At 46.1% G+C, this 18780-nt stretch overlaps 1 protein-coding gene across 2 annotated transcripts in view; it reads right to left on the bottom strand.

Annotated features, from left to right (window-relative positions):
* The window catches only part of SLC12A7 (solute carrier family 12 member 7), a 550671-nt gene that overhangs the window by 18633 nt on the left and 513258 nt on the right, over window positions 1-18780 (bottom strand). Inside the window, exons 23-24 of one of the 2 annotated variants that reach the window (XM_082257549.1) lie at window positions 5495-5509; window positions 4299-4432 (exon numbers count right to left, since the gene is read on the bottom strand). In XM_082257549.1, the coding sequence (XP_082113675.1) occupies window positions 4299-4432; window positions 5495-5509 (149 nt within the window). The remainder of the gene's footprint in view (window positions 1-4298; window positions 4433-5494; window positions 5510-18780) is intronic. The other variant, XM_082257548.1, reaches the window with a different exon arrangement.

Below are 18780 nucleotides of genomic sequence, written 5' to 3'. Positions count from 1 at the left end.
TCTCAACAGCCAAGCCGTCAAAGCCAGCGATCGTAAAGCAGGATGGACGATCGGTCCCTGAGACGGCAGATCCTCCCTGAGAGGAAGTCGTCAAGGAGCGTCTGCGACCAGCCTGACCACGACGGCATATCAGGCCCGATGAGGCCAATCCGGAGTCACAAGGATGACTGGAATTCCCTCCGCCTCTATCCTGTGAAGAAGTTTCGGTGACAACTTGAGAGGAGGAAAGGCATACAGCAGCTGGTACTGCCCCCACAGAGTATTCAGTGCGTCTGCGGCCTCCGCCAGAGGATCGCGGGCGTGGGCTACAACCCTCTGCACCTTTCTGTTGCGCCGAGATGCCAACGGATCCACGTTCGGGGTGCCCCAATGAAGGCACAACTGGTGAAACACCTCTGTCTGAAGAGGCCATTCCCCTTGATCCAGGGTCTGACGGCTGAGAAAGTCCGCCTGTCAATTTTCCACACCCAGAACGTAAACTGCAGAAAGAGCCGGAACAAACTTTTCCGCCCAAAACCTGCCGGCCACTTCCACGGCCGCCAGAACACTCTTAGTGTCCCCTTGATGATTGACATAGGCCACGGCCGTGGCATTGCCCGACTGAATCCGAACCGAGCAGCCCTGAAGATGCTCGGTCCGTTGAACCAGGCAAAACCTGATCGCTTTCAGTTCCAACACATTTATCGATAACCTGGATACTTTCGGAAAAAAGGGCTTCCCCTGACTGAGCATCGGAGACCGAGGCCCCCAAACCAGAAACTACCTGGTCCGCTCGCTCAGCCGGATCCGATTGTCCAGGGAATCGGAATTCCAGTTCCATTTGAGAAGAATCTCCTTTTGGAGAGTCCGCGTATGACACTGAGCCTGCGGAGACTCCGCACAGAAGAGGAGGTCGTCCAGGTAGCCCAGGACCGATATGCCCCGCTGCCGCAACAACGCCAGGACTGGGGCCCAAACTTTTGTGAAGACCCGGAAAGCAGAGGCGAGACCAAAGGGTAACACCACAAACTGATAATGGTCCGCTCCCACCGCAAAGCGCAGATACCGCTGGTGTCCTGCGTAAATGGGAACGTGAAGATAGGCACCCTCTATGGGCGCCCTTTGCATCCAGTGCTGCACTGCCCCCAACAGAGCCATTAGGCGATTCGGGGACAGTCGCATATTGGAAGGGAAGAACCGCACCGGTAGAAGCGATCGCAACTCGATCTTGTGTTCCGACCGTATGACCTCGTGAACCCATTTGTCTTGAATACTGTAGAGCCACGGGTCCGGGAACCGGCGAAGACATCCCCCCACCCTTGATCTGGGACATCCCCCCACCCTTGATCTGGGTGGGGGCGCACCTTCAGGCTGAAGCGGTCTTATCCTCAGGTCTGGAAGGACCGGATTTTTGCTTACCAGACCAGGGTCTCTTGAAACCCCCCGGGGGGGCTTTGGAGGGCTTTGCCTTATCGCCCGCCCCGGAGGAGCGAAAAAATTTCTTGTGAGCTGTAAAGGAAGGTCCCTGTCTGCGACGAGGTTCCTTACCTTTATTAGCCTGTGGTAGAAAGGTGCTCTTGCCCCCAGTGAGATCCTTAATAATCTCATCCAAGGTAGCACCAAACAGGCGATCCCCCTGAAAGGGGAGCTCAGTCAATGCTTTTTTGGAAGCCTGATCCGCCGACCAGCATTTTAACCATAGCATGCGCCGGAGGACCACCGCCGAGATCAACACACGCCCCAGCAATGGGGCAGCGTCCAGTGCGGCGTCACAAACTGTAGCCCCTGCACTATTTGCTCCAGCAACTCCGCAACGGCAGGAGGGAGACTTCTCCCCTCCAGGTCATGGCGTAATAGCTTGGCCCATTCCGTCAATGTCTGTGAAACCAGAGCAATGGTAAACACTGGCCTTAGGGCCGATCCTGCCAGGGAGAATATGGAACGGGACACAGATTCCGCCCTACGGTCAACTGGATCCTGAAAGGACGGGGAATCCTCCACCGGTATAACTATGGCTTTATTTAGTCTGGAAACCGGTGGATCCACCACAGGTGGCAGCGTCCATTTTTTAAGGAGGGACTCTTCAAACGGGTAGCGCCTAGCAATCCGTTTAGGCATCCCAGGGGGTCGTTTTGGATGAGCCCACTCGTCTTTAATGATATCATCAAAGCATTTGGGAAAGGGAAACACCTTTTCCACCTTAGAGGGCTTGCGAGTGCCAAAGGCAACTTCCGTCTGAACTGCCTCCACTGGTGCAACCTCCAGTTTTAGGGTCTCCCGGACTGACATAATCAGTGCGTCCACCAGTGCTTTGTCCTGCGCTATGGCAGAGGCAGGAAGATCATCCTCACTGTCAGAGGGACGCGGGACATCAACCCTAAAGGAGGAACCCGCGGCAGCAGCGACCGGCTCAGGATCAGAGTCTGAGGTATCGGACGAGACAGGGCTGGGCGGGGGTCGTTTTTTAGCCCCCTGTCCCCGACAGGCCATTCTACCCGGGACACAAATGACTCCAGGACCGCTGAAAGCGAATCAATGGTGAGTGGAGAATCGGAGGGCCCTGCGGCCACCTCGAGGGGATCAGATGGGGACTCATGTGCAGCAGGGTCCATGGCAATGCCAGGGAAACCTGTCAGCAAAAAATGACAAAATGAAAAAAAAAAAAAAAAAATTTTTTTTTTTTTAAAAAAGAATCCCCCAGCGGTCACGTGCTCAAGACCCCCGCAGAGAGAGAGAAGAGAGACCCCCAAAAGGCTCACCACTTGATGCACCAGAGTTCAAACCAGGACTGCTCTCAGCGCTGTCTATCTGACAGGAAGTCTTTTGTGGAGTGATTTTCCCGGGTCTAGGGAGGGGCCACGCCCTTGGTGATTACTACAGCTGCTCAGCTCTCAAGGAGGACGAGCTGGGTGTACCAAGATGGCCGCCACCATGCCGAGGACATGCAGGCTACAACAAAATGGCGGCCCAGCGCGGCCTGCGGGAAAATGGCGGCCTCGTGCGGTCCGTAGTGTCAACAGGGGACCCCCGTGAGCCTACCCTACGGATCGATCATAGATGGGCCTGAAAGCACAGGTATTAACCCCCCCCCCGATCGTTTTTAGGGTAACACCGGCGGTGCCCCCCCGCGCCTCCATATGTGGCCTGTACCCACTAGTGAGGGGGGGCAGATAGGTGGGGGTGCGCAATAGGACAGAGGGGAACCCGGAATCATGAGGGTCCGACCATCCCAGGGAGGGGCCCGCGTCCACCCCAAAACCCGTCAGGGGGAGAGGGGGAACATTCTACTCACCATACTGGAACAGGCGGGCACCAACTCCTGACAGAACCCTCTCCACCGAGGTGGGGGGGTTGTCGGCCAATACGGACGCCGCGACTCAGATTCCGACTGGTCGTAGGCGACCTGGTGAGACGTTTAACTCGCGGGGCCAGTCCCCGTCCAGTGGGACTACGTCACGGCCGACCCAGCGCGGAGCTAGGGCCTGCACGCGCTCTTAAGCCGGCTGGGGTGACCACCGGATCTCAACATCCAGCCCGTCACCAAGATCCAGCATAATTGCTTGAAGATCTCACAGGAACAAACTGGAGAAAAAAAAGCGAACTAAAAAAGATTTATCTAAAAAAAGCTTGCCAGGACCAGAGATCCCAGCAAGGAACTTAGGTCCTTACTCCTGACTAGGCAGAAAAAAACTGACATCCTGTAGCAGGGAGAGAGAGGATATACCCCCTGGGACTGCCCATAAGGTGTGGCCAGAACTTTTTTCCTGCCTAGTGTCCTACTCCTGTAGGGGGCAGTATATCCCTACTGATATTAATCAAGAAGTCTGCGTCTGTCAATGAGCGACAGAGAAATTTTGTTTAGGTACAGCATTGCATGACTGCGCAATTGTCAGTTAAAATCACGCAGTGCCAAATTGCAAAAAATGGCCTCGTCATTAAGGGGGTAAATCCAGAAGTGGTTAAGCTACATTCAGTGCAGTGAAAGCTACATTGCTCGGCAAAAATTTTCTTCAAACAGGAGTTTTAATTTAATATGGGGGCATTATTAGTATTCATAAGAACAGTTTATCAGGAAGCAAAACTATTTAAGTTATTCACAAAAAGACATTAGGATTTACACCCAAGGGACAACACCATTGGGCAACTACCACATGCCTCCAGGAATAATAGTGTGCCAAGTGAGGACATGAAGAGAAAGCGGAAAAATTAAGCACGACATACACAGCTAAGTGAACAAGATGGAGAAAAAAATTTAACCAATTTCACAGTAAGTCTTTAGAAGTGTCACATACCTTTAAACTACCTAAATGAAAGGATACAGTTTTCATCACCGTGTTTACTCTTAGGTGGTCCTGGCATATTCAGTAAAACCAGCTGTGCATGTTGAGATCTATTACGAACAATTTCATTTAGCTTTACAGCAGTGTGCATTCTCCTAACATTTGACTGATTTCTGCAAAACAGTTTAATGACAATAAGAATTTGTTAATCACAAACGGTTTTCATAATATATGCAACACAATTAAGAAGTGTTTAACCAAATCATATATTTTCATTGGATAGTAAATGCTACTAATAACCCAGCTGATAATATTTCCCCCCACGCTCCTGCCCTCCTCCACAACTTTTCCATCAAGATCAAGAATATAACTAACAGTCTCTCCCTTCATGTCAGGGTACTAGGTGTAATCCTAGACTTTGATTGATCCTTTCAGGCCCCAATTCCAATTGCTGTGAAACGCTTGTAAACTTCACCTCCATAACCTCTCTAAAATGTGTCCCTTTTGAATAGCCTATGGAGAAGGCCTACTTCTCCATAGGCTATTATCTCTTCAGTCTATCATGAATTCTGCTGCCAGACTCATCCACCTTACCAAGCACTCAGTGTCTGTCACCCCTCTCTGCCAATCCCTCCACTGGCTTCCAATTGCCCAGGAAATTTAATTCAAAATACTAACAACATACAAAGCCACCAACAATTCTTCCCAGAGCTACATCCTTAATATTGTCTCCAAATATCACCCAAACTGTTCTCCCTGCTTCTCCCAAGACCTCCTGCTTTCAAGCTCTCGTCTCCTCCTCCCATGCTTGTCTCCAGGACTTCTCCATAGCCTCTCCCCTCCTCTGGATCTCTCTACCTTGGTGTGTCTGGCTATCTCCTACTCTAGCTGCCTTTAGACGATCCCTGAAAACTCATCTCTTCAGGGAAGCATATCACACCTCCAACTAACTGAACTTTTATCACTTCCATCAGCTCATCCCCCAGAGTTATAACCTTTTGTACCACTTGCCCCACCCTATTAGATTGTAATCCCCGATGATCAAGGAACTCTTGTATTTTATTGCATTGTAACTGTAATGTCTCCCTTTATATTGTAACACGCTGTGCAAACAGATGGCGCTATATACATCCTGTATAATATCAATATTTCTTAGCAATGTGCAGAAGAAAATGGTTTATGTTATTAAAATAAAACTCCCAAGTTATTTTAAAACAGTCTGTAGTTCAACTTACAGGTTCTCCCATTCCCTGCAAGCAAAAAAAAAAATAAAGAAGAAGAAGTAAGGTGTACAACATTTACTGGAGCGGAGATCGGATTTATATTCTCATTTTTACTTGTGTGCGAGGCAAAACAATTAGTGTTTACAGACGGTTCTGGCAATGGCAGCTTATATCCCTTGTGACAATTTGATAAATGTATGAAAAATGATAAACTAAACTATTTTGTGCTATATCCTACTTGGGAAAACTGGATACTACACTGCTCAAAAACATTAAAGGAACACTTTTTAATCAGAGTATAGCATCAAGTCAATTAAACTCCTGGGATATTGATCTGGTCAGTTAAGTAGCAGAGGGGGTTGTTAATCAGTTTCAGCTGAAATTAACAACAGGTGCATTAGATGGGCAACAATGAGATGATCTTCAAAACAGGAATGGTTTTACAGATAGAGGCCACTGACATTTTTTTTCCTACTCATCTTTTCTGAGTGTTCTTCACTAGTTTTGCATTTGGCTAGGGACAGTGTCACTACTGGTAGCATGAGGCGATACCTGGACCCTATAGAGGTTGCACAGTCTCAAGAGCATGGAGGAGATTCCAGGAGACAGGCAGTTACTCTAGGAGAGCCAGACAGGGCCTAAGAAGGTCCTTAACCCATCAGCAGGACTGATATCTGCGCCTTTGTGCAAGGAGGTACAGGATGAGCACTGCCAGAGCCCTACACAATGACCTCCAGCAGGCCACTGGTGTGAATGTCTCTGACCAATCAGAAACAGAGTTCATGAGGGTAGCTTGAGGGCCAAATGTCCTCTAGTAGGCCCTGTGCTCATTGTCCGGCACCGTTGAGCTCTATTGGAATTTAACACTAGAATTGACAGGTCTGCCACTGGCACCCTGTGCTTTTCACAGATGAGAGCAGGTTCACCCTGAGCACATGTGACAGAAGCGAAAGGGTCTGGAGAAACCGTGGAGGATATTATGCTGTCTGTAACATCGTTCGGCATGACCGGTTTGGTGGTGGGTCAGTGATGGCCTGGGGAGGCATATCCATGTAGGGACGCACAGACCTCTCCAGGCTAGACAATGGCACCCTGACTGCCATTAGGTATTGGGATTAAATCCTTTGACCCATTGTCAGACCCTACACTGGTGCAGTGGGTCCTGAGTTCCTCCTGGTGAGCGACAATGCCAGAATGAGGATGTAGCAAGAGTATGCAGCCAGTTCCTGGAGGATCAAGGAATTTATACCATTGAATGGCCCCAACACTCGCCTGACCTAAATCTAATAGAACCATTCCTATTATGTTTCAGTCCATCCAACGCCGCATGGTTGCACCTCACTCTGATGTTGATTAGACCAGTGTTCAGCAGGACATGTCCGACCATCATTGAGAGGAACCAGCAGGTGGTGCTGTGCTGCAGGTGGAAACAGGAGCGGAGTTCAGTGTAACCTGAGCCTGTGTGAGGGAGCGTGGGAGCTGCAGACAGTGAACTACCCCCCCCCCCCCCGAGAGAGGCTGGGGGGCTGAGAGCGGAGTCGGAGCGGTAGATCGGGAGGAATGGGAAAGACTGGGACAGTGTCACCCCACTGAGCTGGCAGACTGACAGAGCAGCTGAGGCGAGGCGGTACCGGAAGGTAACAGAAGCTGACCGGGAGAGGCGGCGGGTGAGTATCCACATACTGGAGGGGGAGTGTATGCGAGTGTGACACGAGCAGAGCAGGGAGGGACAGACTGACTGGGGAGAGGGAGGAAACTGACAAGCCCTACGGGGACAGTACAGGGAAGTCACAACTAATAGATAACATAGGCTGACTGTGACAAGTTGAAGTGGGGACACTGGGTGAGGAGGGTGTAGCGTGAGTACTGTGAGTAACTGAGTACTGCGGAGTACTTGAGTAGTGTGAATACCTAAGTAAGGGAGTACCTGAGTATTGAGAGTACCTGAGTGGAGTGGCTGTGTAGTGTTGAATATTGCTGAGTAACTGTGTGCTGAGAAATTAGACTTTCAGGAAGATAGTAAACAGCTAATCGGAAAGAGTTAAATTCCTAATCCTTATTAGATTAGTGGGTACAATGTCCAGCGGGTGTGGAGATGCGACTCAGGGTACATCTTGTGGCATGTATGCATTCCTCGATCATCTGATCAAGGGGAAAACCACTGAACGAAAAGTAAGCACGTTGCTTCCCTGGAAGCTCAGGTTCTGAATCTAGGGAAGCAACTGGCAACACTGAGAAGAATCTTTATACTTAAGGAGAGCTGGGAACGTACCCGGCAGGTGCCAGCACAGAGGTAGGCAGAGATACAAGGGTGCAGGCATCAGAGCAGAGTAGTTGGGTGACAGTTAGGAAGGGTAGAGGGGAAAGAGTCAAGGAGGCCAGTCCTGGGCTGGAACATCCCAATAAACATGCCCTGTTGCGTGATGTTGGGGAAACCAGTCAAGGACCAGCATTGGTGGAGCAGAGCGACGCCCCTAGCTGCCAGGAGAAAAACTCCTCCAGTGAGGGCAGAGGTGAGGGTAAGGAAAGACAGGTTCTTGTGGTAAGGGACTCAATTATTAGAAGGACAGAGAGGGCAATCTGTCAAAAAGACCGTGAGCGCCAAACTGTTTGTTGTTTACTGGGCGCTTGGGTTCGGCATATCACGGATCTGGCGGACATATTAGGTGGGGCTGGGGAGGAACCAGCTGTTATGGTACAGATGTAGAATTATCCAGCGGGGAGCAAGGTTCAGCAGGGATTATTGGGGGCATTAGCGGTAGGGTGACCAGAAATCCAAAACTTAAGGTAGGTAGGCTGACAAATCGAAAGTGCAGCCTCATAACATCTAACGAGGAAACAGTATGCAACCGGACAAAATTATGAGGTTTGTGTACCAATGCCAGAAGTCTGGCCAACAAGATGGGAGCACTGGAGCGGTTAATGTATGAGGAGGAATTTGATTTTGTGGGAATTTCGGAGACTTGGTTTGACAGCTCTCATGATTGGCTGGCAACCATTCAGGGGTATTCCCTTTATCGCAGAGACAGAGAGGGTAAAAAAGGAGGAGGGGTATGCCTGTATATCAAGAACAATCTGCAAGTGAATATGAGGGACGATATCACTAATGGAGCTAGGAAGGAGGTGGAATCCCTATGGGTAGAGCTTCAAAGGGAAGGTACTATGGGGATAGTAATATTGGGTGTTTGCTATAGGCCCCCCCCCCAACCAGAGGGAGGAGGGAGAGGCGGAACACCTATCATAGCTTGGAATGGCAGCAAAGATGGGAGATGTTAATATAATGGGGGGATTTCAATTATCCTGGTATAGACTGGGCAAAAGGAACCACGCATTCATCTAAGGCTTGCCATTTCCTAAATATTTTGCAGGACAATTTCATGGGTCAGATGGTGAACGCACCCACGAGAAACAATGCGTTACTAGACTTAATGATTACGAATAGTACAGACCTGATTGCAGATGTAGAAATACGGGGCAACTTAGTGACCATAGGTCAATTAGTTTCAGTATAAATCATAGAAGTAGGAAACACAAGGGTAATACAAGGACACTGCATTTCAAAAGAGCCAATTTCCCTAAACTGCGCTCTATGCTAGACTATATTAAATGGGATAAAATCCTAGGAACAAAGAACACGGAGGAAAAAGTGCTTTAAGAATATACTAAATAAAGGTATTGACCAGTGTATTCCAACTGGGAATATGTTTATAAAATCTAAAATAAACCAGAGGGGTCATTGGCAGAACTCCAAAATTACAAAGAATGCAATAAGAAATGTAAGAGCGAACTCAGGGCAGCTAAAATAGAACACGAAAGGCACATAGCGGAAGAGAGTAAAAAAAAAAACCCAAGAAATGATTAAGTATATAAATAGTAAAAGTGAGGCCAGAACACACTGGCCCCATAAAGGACGATGAAGGGAATCTGGCTACAAAGGACAGAGAGAAGGCGAAGGTGCTAAATAAATTCTTCTCCTCAGTCTTCACAAAAGAGCTGGGGGACTACATTAACCCAGCTTGTAATGTTAAAGTTAATAACATGTCACCTCATGCACCCTCATGGTTAACAGAAGACAGACTGAGAACTAGACTTGAAAAACGTAACATAAATAAGTCACCGGGACCAGATGGCTTAAACCCGAGGGTTCTTAAAGAACTCAGCCAGGTGATAGCCAGACCATTGTTCCTAATTTTTATGGATAGTTTACTGATGGGAATGGTACCAGCTGATTGGAAAAATGCCAACGTGATACCAATATTTAAAAAGGTGCCAAGATAAATCCCTGGGAACTACAGGCCGGTTAGCCTAACATCAATAGTTTGTAAGGTATTGGAGGGGATAAGGGACTATATACAAGACTTTAGTAACAAAAACGGTATCATTAGTAGAAATCAGCATGGATTCATGAAAAATCGCTCTTGCCAGACCAATCTATTAACCTTCCAAGAAGAAGTGAGCTGCCATCAAGATAAAGGAAGGCCTGTGGATGTTGTGTATCTGGATTTTGCAAAGGCATCTGATACAGTTCCCCAAAAAATGCTTACTGTACAAACTAAGATACGTAGGTATGGACCATAGGGTGAGTACCCTGGATTAAAAGCTGGCTGCAAGAGGCGAGTACAAAGGGTGGTGATAAATGGGGAGTACTCGGAATGGTCTGGTGTGGAAATTGGGGTCCCCCAAGGATCTGTCCTATTTAATTTATTCATAAACGACTTAGAGGATGGGATAAACAGCACAATCTCCGTATTTGCGGACAATACTAAATTAAGCAGGGCAATACCTTCTTGTAAGATTTCCACATCCTGCGTAGAAGACCTGAAAAAAATAATGGGGTGGGCATCTACTATGTTGAAAAATGTAAGGTAATGCATTTGGGTGCCAGAAATCTGAACACAAGTTACTCATCAGGGGGAGGGCCTTTGGGGGAATCTACTGTAAGATGGAAAAGGACCTGGGGATCCTAGTAGACGACAAGCTCAGCAATAGCATGCAATGTCAAGCTGCTGCAAGCAAAGACAACAGACTATTGGCATGTATTAAAAAGGGGATTCACTCCAGAGATAAAACAATAATGTTCCAACTCTACAAGACTCTGGTTCGGCCACATCTGGAGTATGCCGTCTAGTTCTGGACACCGGTCCTCAGGAAGGATGTGCTGGAACTGGAGAGAGTTTAGAGAAGGACAACAAAGCTAATAAAGGGACAGGAGGATCTCAGCTATAAGGAAAGACTGCAAGCATTGAACTTATTCTCTCTGGAGAAGAGACGCTTGAGAGGGGATATGATATCAATGTACAAATACCGTACTGGTGACCCTAGCATAGGTAACAAACTATTCAGTGAAAGGGAATATAAAAGGAATTGTAGCTTTTCGCTAAAATTAGAAGAGAAGCAGTTTAACTTTAAACTCCGTAAAGGGTTCTATACCGTCAGAGCGGTAAGGATGTGGAATTCTCTTCCACAAGTAGTGGTATCATACTATGTATGAAAGTCTTTGATGCCCTGGTCCAGATCTGGGAGGAAATACCCCAGGACACCATCCGTCGTCTCATTAGGAGTATGCCCTGATGTTGTCAGGCATAGCATACATGCAAGCACATGGGGGGCCATACAAACTACTGAGTACCATTTTGAGTTGCTGCCATGAAATTTCAACAAATTTTACTAGCTTGCTGCATCTTTTTCACTTTGATTTTCAGGGTGTCTTTGAATTCAGCCCTCTGTAGGTTGCAAATTTTCATTTCCATCCAACGATGTGGCATCCTTTTGTTTCTATAGTAACACATTACCCAGTCCAGATCAGTATACAGTGGTGATCGAAAGTTTGGGCACCCCAGGTAAAAATTTGTATTCATGTGCCTAAAGAAGCCAAGGAAAGATGGAAAAATCTCCAAAAGGCATCAAATTACAGATTAGACATTCTTATAATATGTCAACAAAAGTTAGATTTTATTTCCATCATTTACACTTTCAAAATAACAGAAAACAAAAAAATGGCGTCTGCAAAAGTTTGGGCACCCTGCAGAGTTAATATCTTGTACTGCCCCCTTTGGCAAGTATCACAGCTTGTAAACGCTTTTTGTAGCCAGTTGCAATACAACCCCAAAGCATGATTGATCCACCCTCATGCTTCATGCTTAACAGTTGGACAGATGTTTTTTTCATTAAATTCTGTGCCCCTTCTCCAAACGTACCTTTGCTCATTCTGGCCAAAAAGTTCAATTTTAACCTCATCGGTCCACAGAACTTGTTTCCAAAATGCATCAGGCTTGTCTATATGTTCATTTGCAGAGTTCAAACGCTGATTTTTGTGGCGAGGACGTAGAAGAGGTTTTCTTCTGATGACTCTTCCACGAAGACCATATTTGTACAAGTATCTTTTTATAGTGGAATAGTGGACCACAACTCCAGTGTCTGCCAGATCTTTCTGGAGGGATCGTGCAGTCAAACGTGGGTTTTGAATTGTTTTTCTCACAATCCTGCTGTTCTGTCTGATGTTCTGTCTGATATTTTTTTTTTGGTCTTCCAGATCTTGCTTTAACTTCCACTGTTCCTGATGACTGCCATTTCTTAATTACATTCCAAACAGAGGATATTGACATCTGAAAACGCTTTGCTATCTTCTTATAGCCTTCTCCAGATTTGTGAGCGTCAACTATTTCCAGTTTCAGTTTTCTAGACAACTGCTTAGAAGATCCCATGGTGCTGATTGTTGGGGCAAGGTCAGATGAGTCTGGGCATTTAAAACCTTTGAGATTAACATCACCTGGTCTTCCCAGACGATGATTGAGAACAATCCATGACACTGGCAGGTGTCAGCCTTGCAAAGGGGGCAGTGCATGCTATAAATTATGCAGGGTGCCCAAACTTTTGCAGACGCCATTTTTTGTTTTCTGTTATTTTGAAAGTGTCAATGATGGAAATAAAATCTAACTTTTGTTGACATATTATAAGAATGTCTAATCTGTAATTTGATGCCTTTTGGAGATTTTTCCATCTTTCCTTGGGTTCTTCATGCACATTAATACAAATTTTTACCTGGGGTGCCCAAACTTTCGATCACCACTGTAGATATCCAGCCTGATATTTATCCCCATTGAGATCTGATGTGTTTTTAAAGTCTTCCTTTAATATTTTTGAGCAGTGTATAAGCCAAGCAGCACCATTCTATGTAAAGCAGTAGGGTGCAAAATTAAACAAAATATTGGGATATATAAAACAAGATGGAAAATAGTAAATCTAGTACAGTTGCTTTTATATAAATCTTGAACATGGGCCCAGTTTTGGACACCAAACTGTAAATAGGACATTCTAGAAAGGGTTCAAAGGTGGGTAACTAAATTAATAAAAGCTATGGAAATATCTTCCTTATAATGAAAGATTGTGTTCACTTTGGAAAAAAAGTGACAAAAGTTGAAATTTATCCAAGGCCAGTTTGAAGATTTGATAAATTAACGTTTTACTCCAAGGACTGAAAATGGACATAGAGATATCATTTATTGAAGAAGAAATTAATATTTTCTTGAAGAAATACTGGTCAACAAGTGGAGTTTGCTTTACAAAAGTGTTGGTGCGCACCAAAAATAAAAATCACAAATCTTGTGGATGACTTGTTATGTAACCTCCTTGAAAATTTTCAATAAAAATGATTGCCAGAAAAGCACAAATTTCACAATGCATCAATAATGTACTAAGCAATAATTTCAGCAACATGCCTCATTCATATTCTTCTATTGCACAGAGATTATGTCACTCGATTCCTGCAACTTTCTAAATTCATATATTGCACAGAATCAAGTCCAAGGTTCTCCTACCTTAAATTCAGTTTTCTCCATTCTCTTTTGCGATAACTTACCCCGTGGGATGGTAATGGCAAAATAATTACATTTAAGGGAAGCAAATATTTGTATTCTAATAGGTTAAAGGATTCACACCACACTAATGTCTAAAAAAAAAAAAAAAAAACTTCTAAAAGAATATTTTGTGAAATACCTTGTCATTTGGAAAAACAATGTGTGAAGATGATTCAATATAAAGTCTAAAATTCAATATAAAGTCTAAAATGTTTAAAGTCAGTGTGACGGTAGTCACTTTGGTTGGTGGTCCTGTGGAACTCAGCTTACCTTAGAGGGGTTGGGAAAACCCTCTCTCTGCCCCCTAGTCTCCTCTTATGTGTAAGTCCCCTGTGTCTATTAGGGGCACAGGGTGACCAAGAACCCCAGTTGGGTCTGCACTAACCAGACTCGCTGTAAAACCACACCGGACTCAGCATTTGGTGTTATCCCGGCTATCCTGGGTTCTGTATGTGTGGTTTGTGTTGAACCTATGACAGCAATATTTAAGAACAATATTCCTCAAAGAAATATATAAAGATGAACAATTTCAGACTGTTATAATATTGGAAATGGTGTCCCATAGAACTCTGCTAGATAGGTTGAGATGGGGTGGGGTTTGTTATGGTTAAGTTCCTGCATTTCTTTGTTCTATTGTTGTTCTGTCTGCCTTAAACCTATTATGGGATATACATGTGTATTAGCTTCTAGAGGGGAGGAGGGGATTTCTCCAGCAGCCCTTCCTAGACTGTCTGTTGGAAAGTTGAATACACCTGTGTGTCAGGTTACAGAATGTAGTTCCCCGCCCAGTGTGTTGTTGTTATGCAAAGAGGAGGAGGGGGGATTGTCCTCCGAGTTGTGATCTTTTGTGCCTGTGTTAAAGAAAGAGTGAGTTGCTTTCAGAGGCATACAAGCTAAGTTCAGGCTAGTTTTTGTATGTAGGGCAGCTGGAATATCTCCATCTATGTCCAGACTGGAGGAAGCCACATACTGACGGAAGACCACAAGTACGGTGTGGGTCGACGGTTCCGTTACACTGGTTGGCAGCGGCGGGATGCTTCCTGCAGTCTGGGATATCCAAACCTCCACCGGGATCCAAGGTCCAGATAACAGAAGAGGAGAGGTACAGATATCAGCTGCCATGGAAGAGGAATTCGGAAGGAGGTTGCGAAAGATGCGGATACAGCACAGGGGACAAGTGTCAGAGAAGGTCCTGCTAGGATGTTATGATTCAATCCGCTTTGAACTCTGGAAGGAAACGCTAGCTTGTGAGCAGCGACACCAGGGAAAAATCCTCTCCTCCTTCCAGGAAAGGTACTGGTCGCAGTATGGATTGTGGGTGCTGGTTTTGGGAGATAAACCACACAAGGAATGGAAAGCTGAATTAAGCAGGCTTGTCCAGGAGGAGATGCGATTGGATGAGAGGTACAGAGCTCTCCGCTGGTATGTAAGCCAAGTGTGCCCATGGACCGCGGAAGACAGCCCAACAGAAGGCTTTGGCTATGGCGGCCTGGGACTGTCATTAGAGAAGTGGTCAGAGGACCCTAACTTTGGGAGCGATTTGGAGTGGCGATTAGAGGAAATTATGGATTCCAGAGAAAAGATCCTGAACATCTCGGAAGTGCTCTGGGCACTGGAAGATATGGAGTTTCTGGCCATTCAGGAATGGGAGCTGGAGATCGCCTACAGACGGCTGATAGACTCTGCTCAGCACCAGCCAGCGTTACCGGGAGAGGAGATTGTAGGTCCCTCGTCCCAGCAGCAGCCAACAGCACTGGTAGTGGAGATGGTCAGTCCCCCTACCCAGCACCAGCCAGTGTTACCGGGAGAGGAGATTGTAGGTCCCTTGTCCCAGCAGCAGCAAACAGCACTGGTAGTGGATATGGTCGATCCCACTACTCAGCACCAGCCATGGATTACAGATGTACCTGACTTTTCATCGAAGGATGATACGGGTGATAAATCACCTGCCAAAGTGTTGGCACTGGGCCTGAGTGCCACCAGCCTGTGCCCTGGACTTTCAGCAATTCCAGAGGCTGGGGATTTAATAGACTTTTCTGCTGAGGAGGAACGTCCCAGTGAGCTTACAGCAGAAGAGCGGGCATCCAGGCATTGCACTGCTGACCTCTGCCTGCAACAATTGGTGGCCCAGGAAGATGTGTGCAAGGCCACTGACTTTTCAGCTTACTTCCCTGCGGAACAACGGGCATCAGGGCCTAATATTACTGAGCTCTGCCCAACACCAACAGCAGCATCTGTTGAGTTACAAGAAGCTTCTACGGCAGAAAAGCTGACAACTGGACAGAGGGTCCAAGACATCTTCCCCACACCGGAGGCAGTTCCGGAGGCCCACGGTGAGAAGGTGGTGGTCACTCCCCAGCAGCAGACGGCTTCCCAGAATGATGACACCAACCCAGCAGAAGAGCTGGCAACAGGGCAGAGTGCGGCTGGCCTCTGCCCTCAACTAACAAAGGATGGGTTTCCTGAGAAAGAGGATGGGACTACGGTCTTTACTTGCATACCCCAGGGATGCTGGATAGTCGGCCCAGAAGAACAATCTGACAAAGTGAGCCCAGCCACCCTGTCTTCTCTCCAGCAGCTAAAAGGACTCCTGGGAGAAGGGCCAGTCCACGCTTCTCCCCAGCGGCGGGTATGTTTTACACGAGAGGCAGAGGTTGGCTGGGTGAGTAACGCTGTGTTCCGGACAATATGTTTGGGGTACTGTGTGGGGACAGACATTGGGGGATGGGAACTATGGACTAACTTCGAAGTCAACCCGTTTGGGGTCTCCTCCTGCGTTAGTCTCCTTTGGAAAGGGGAGAGATGTGACGGTAGTCACTTTGGTTGGTGGTCCTGTGGAACTCAGCTTACCTTAGAGGGGTTGGGAAAACCCTCTCTCTGCCCCCTAGTCTCCTCTTATGTGTAAGTCCCCTGTGTCTATTAGGGGCACAGGGTGACCAAGAACCCCAGTTGGGTCTGCACTAACCAGACTCGCTGTAAAACCACACCGGACTCAGCATTTGGTGTTATCCCGGCTATCCTGGGTTCTGTATGTGTGGTTTGTGTTGAACCTATGACAGCAATATTTAAGAACAATATTCCTCAAAGAAATATATAAAGATGAACAATTTCAGACTGTTATAATATTGGAAATGGTGTCCCATAGAACTCTGCTAGATAGGTTGAGATGGGGTGGGGTTTGTTATGGTTAAGTTCCTGCATTTCTTTGTTCTATTGTTGTTCTGTCTGCCTTAAACCTATTATGGGATATACATGTGTATTAGCTTCTAGAGGGGAGGAGGGGATTTCTCCAGCAGCCCTTCCTAGACTGTCTGTTGGAAAGTTGAATACACCTGTGTGTCAGGTTACAGAATGTAGTTCCCCGCCCAGTGTGTTGTTGTTATGCAAAGAGGAGGAGGGGGGATTGTCCTCCGAGTTGTGATCTTTTGTGCCTGTGTTAAAGAAAGAGTGAGTTGCTTTCAGAGGCATACAAGCTAAGTTCAGGCTAGTTTTTGTATGTAGGGCAGCTGGAATATCTCCATCTATGTCCAGACTGGAGGAAGCCACATACTGACGGAAGACCACAAGTACGGTGTGGGTCGACGGTTCCGTTACAGTCAGTTCGTCCAAAAGTTATATTACTAGGTTTGGAGCCTGGTCAGGGTCAGTCACCTGACTTCTTGCATATCTTGTACAGCCCCAAACTAGGAGCGGTCTACTTCCTTTGAGTTATAGATGTCCTCGCACCACCTGCGCCATTCTCCCTAACATTACACACATAGCCTATCTATGCAAAAGGATTAATATTTCAATTTGGACACAGTATTTTTTACTGTAAGATACCAAGCTCATAATATGTTGTAACTAAGCTTTCATCAGTCCTGTGTGCATTTCAGTAGCTTTACACTGGGGGGGGGCGCTTCAACAACAAATCTTAACCAGGTGGTTTTAACGCCCCCAATCAGTGTGAAAGAAATCTCAAACAAGTACAATCTGTTTGGATAAACAGTTTCAAAGAGACATGCGGCATTGATGCAAACCATAGTTGGGAGAGAGCCATTGCTAAATTCAATCCCCTAAAGCTAAGTGGAAAAATTATCATATTGACTTTAGCAAGGTAAGGTAATGTGTTGTTTTCATATAATGTTATTTCCAAGAAAATAAAGAGTTAAAGTATACAAAAATTGCAAATAAAATAGCAGGTTCATTTTTGAATTTGGTGAAGTATTTCCTAGATTTACAGTAGGTACACAGGTTTAACATGACTGAAAAGGCACAGGAGCCAAACCTTTTCAATTTCGGATAATTTGGGGAAGGATTAGAACATCTGTGGGGTTTTTATTGCAGTCTATATCTACATGCTTTGGAGTTTTCCCCCTCACTTACTTCCCAAGAGACATGACAGGAAGTGTAGCCATGAGACACACAGTAAATAATAAAAATATAACAGATTCTAGCCCTGCTCCATTCCAAAGAAGTGTTTTATTGCAGTTGTCATACCCATTGGAGAAATTTCCCCTCACTTCCTGTCCCAATGACACAACAGGAAGTAAAAGGAAATTTCACTGGCAGGCACTTTGGTGGCAATAAAAGCCTGACAGATATTCTTATATTTTTTCAATCAGTCAAAAAAAAAAAAAAAAAAAATTTTAATATATTGTAAGGGACTAAAAAATTATTTTTGTCTTACCTGAAAAATCAATTTCTTTGAGTACAGTACAGGATGCAAGGATAGTCTTAGACAACTGTGGTTATACTTTGCTAGCTTCAGTTGATAGGAAACAAATGGAAACAGTCCCACAAAAAACAAACAAGGGTAGAAGACCCTAACTAGACAGATGCTTGTAGCACTTTATGCCCGAAGCCAGCTCACGAGAAGAGGCTTAAACATCCACCTGGTAAAACTTAGCAAAAGTCTGAATAGAAGACCAGGTGGTAGCCTTACAAATCAGCAAAAGAGATACTTCATGCTGAAAAGCCAGAGAAGCTCCCACAGACCTAGTGGAGTGGGCCTTAACAGGAAGGGGAGGAACCTTATCCTACAGGGAATAGGCTCCAACAATGATGTGTCAAATCCACCTAGAGATCGTGGACCAAGAGGCAGGATACGTTCTGCCAGAGCCTTCCAGGACGATGAGAGAATCCACAAGTCTAAAAGAAGGCCGTAGCTGACAGGTAAACATATATGTACACAGCACTAACCACATCCAAACAGTGAGGAGAGACCTCTCTGGGGTGTTTAGGAGCAAGACAGAAATAAAGTGAAAAGGAGAAGACCACCTTGGGCTGAAAAGAAGCCTAAGGTCTCAGGACAACTTTTTCATTGTAAAACACCACAAAGGGTTCCTTATGTGATAATGCAGGCAATTCTGAAACTCACCTAGCAGAAGTGATGGCAACAAGAAAAAACACCTTATGAGTGAGTTCAGCCAAGGGAATATCCTGGATAAGTTCAAAGGGAGG

The sequence above is a fragment of the Pelophylax lessonae genome, assembly GCF_965119305.1.
Source record: "Pelophylax lessonae genome assembly, chromosome: 5".
Lineage (NCBI taxonomy): Eukaryota > Metazoa > Chordata > Amphibia > Anura > Ranidae > Pelophylax > Pelophylax lessonae.
Note: the sequence above shows the minus strand (reverse complement) of the source record. Positions and strands in the feature narration are given on the sequence as shown.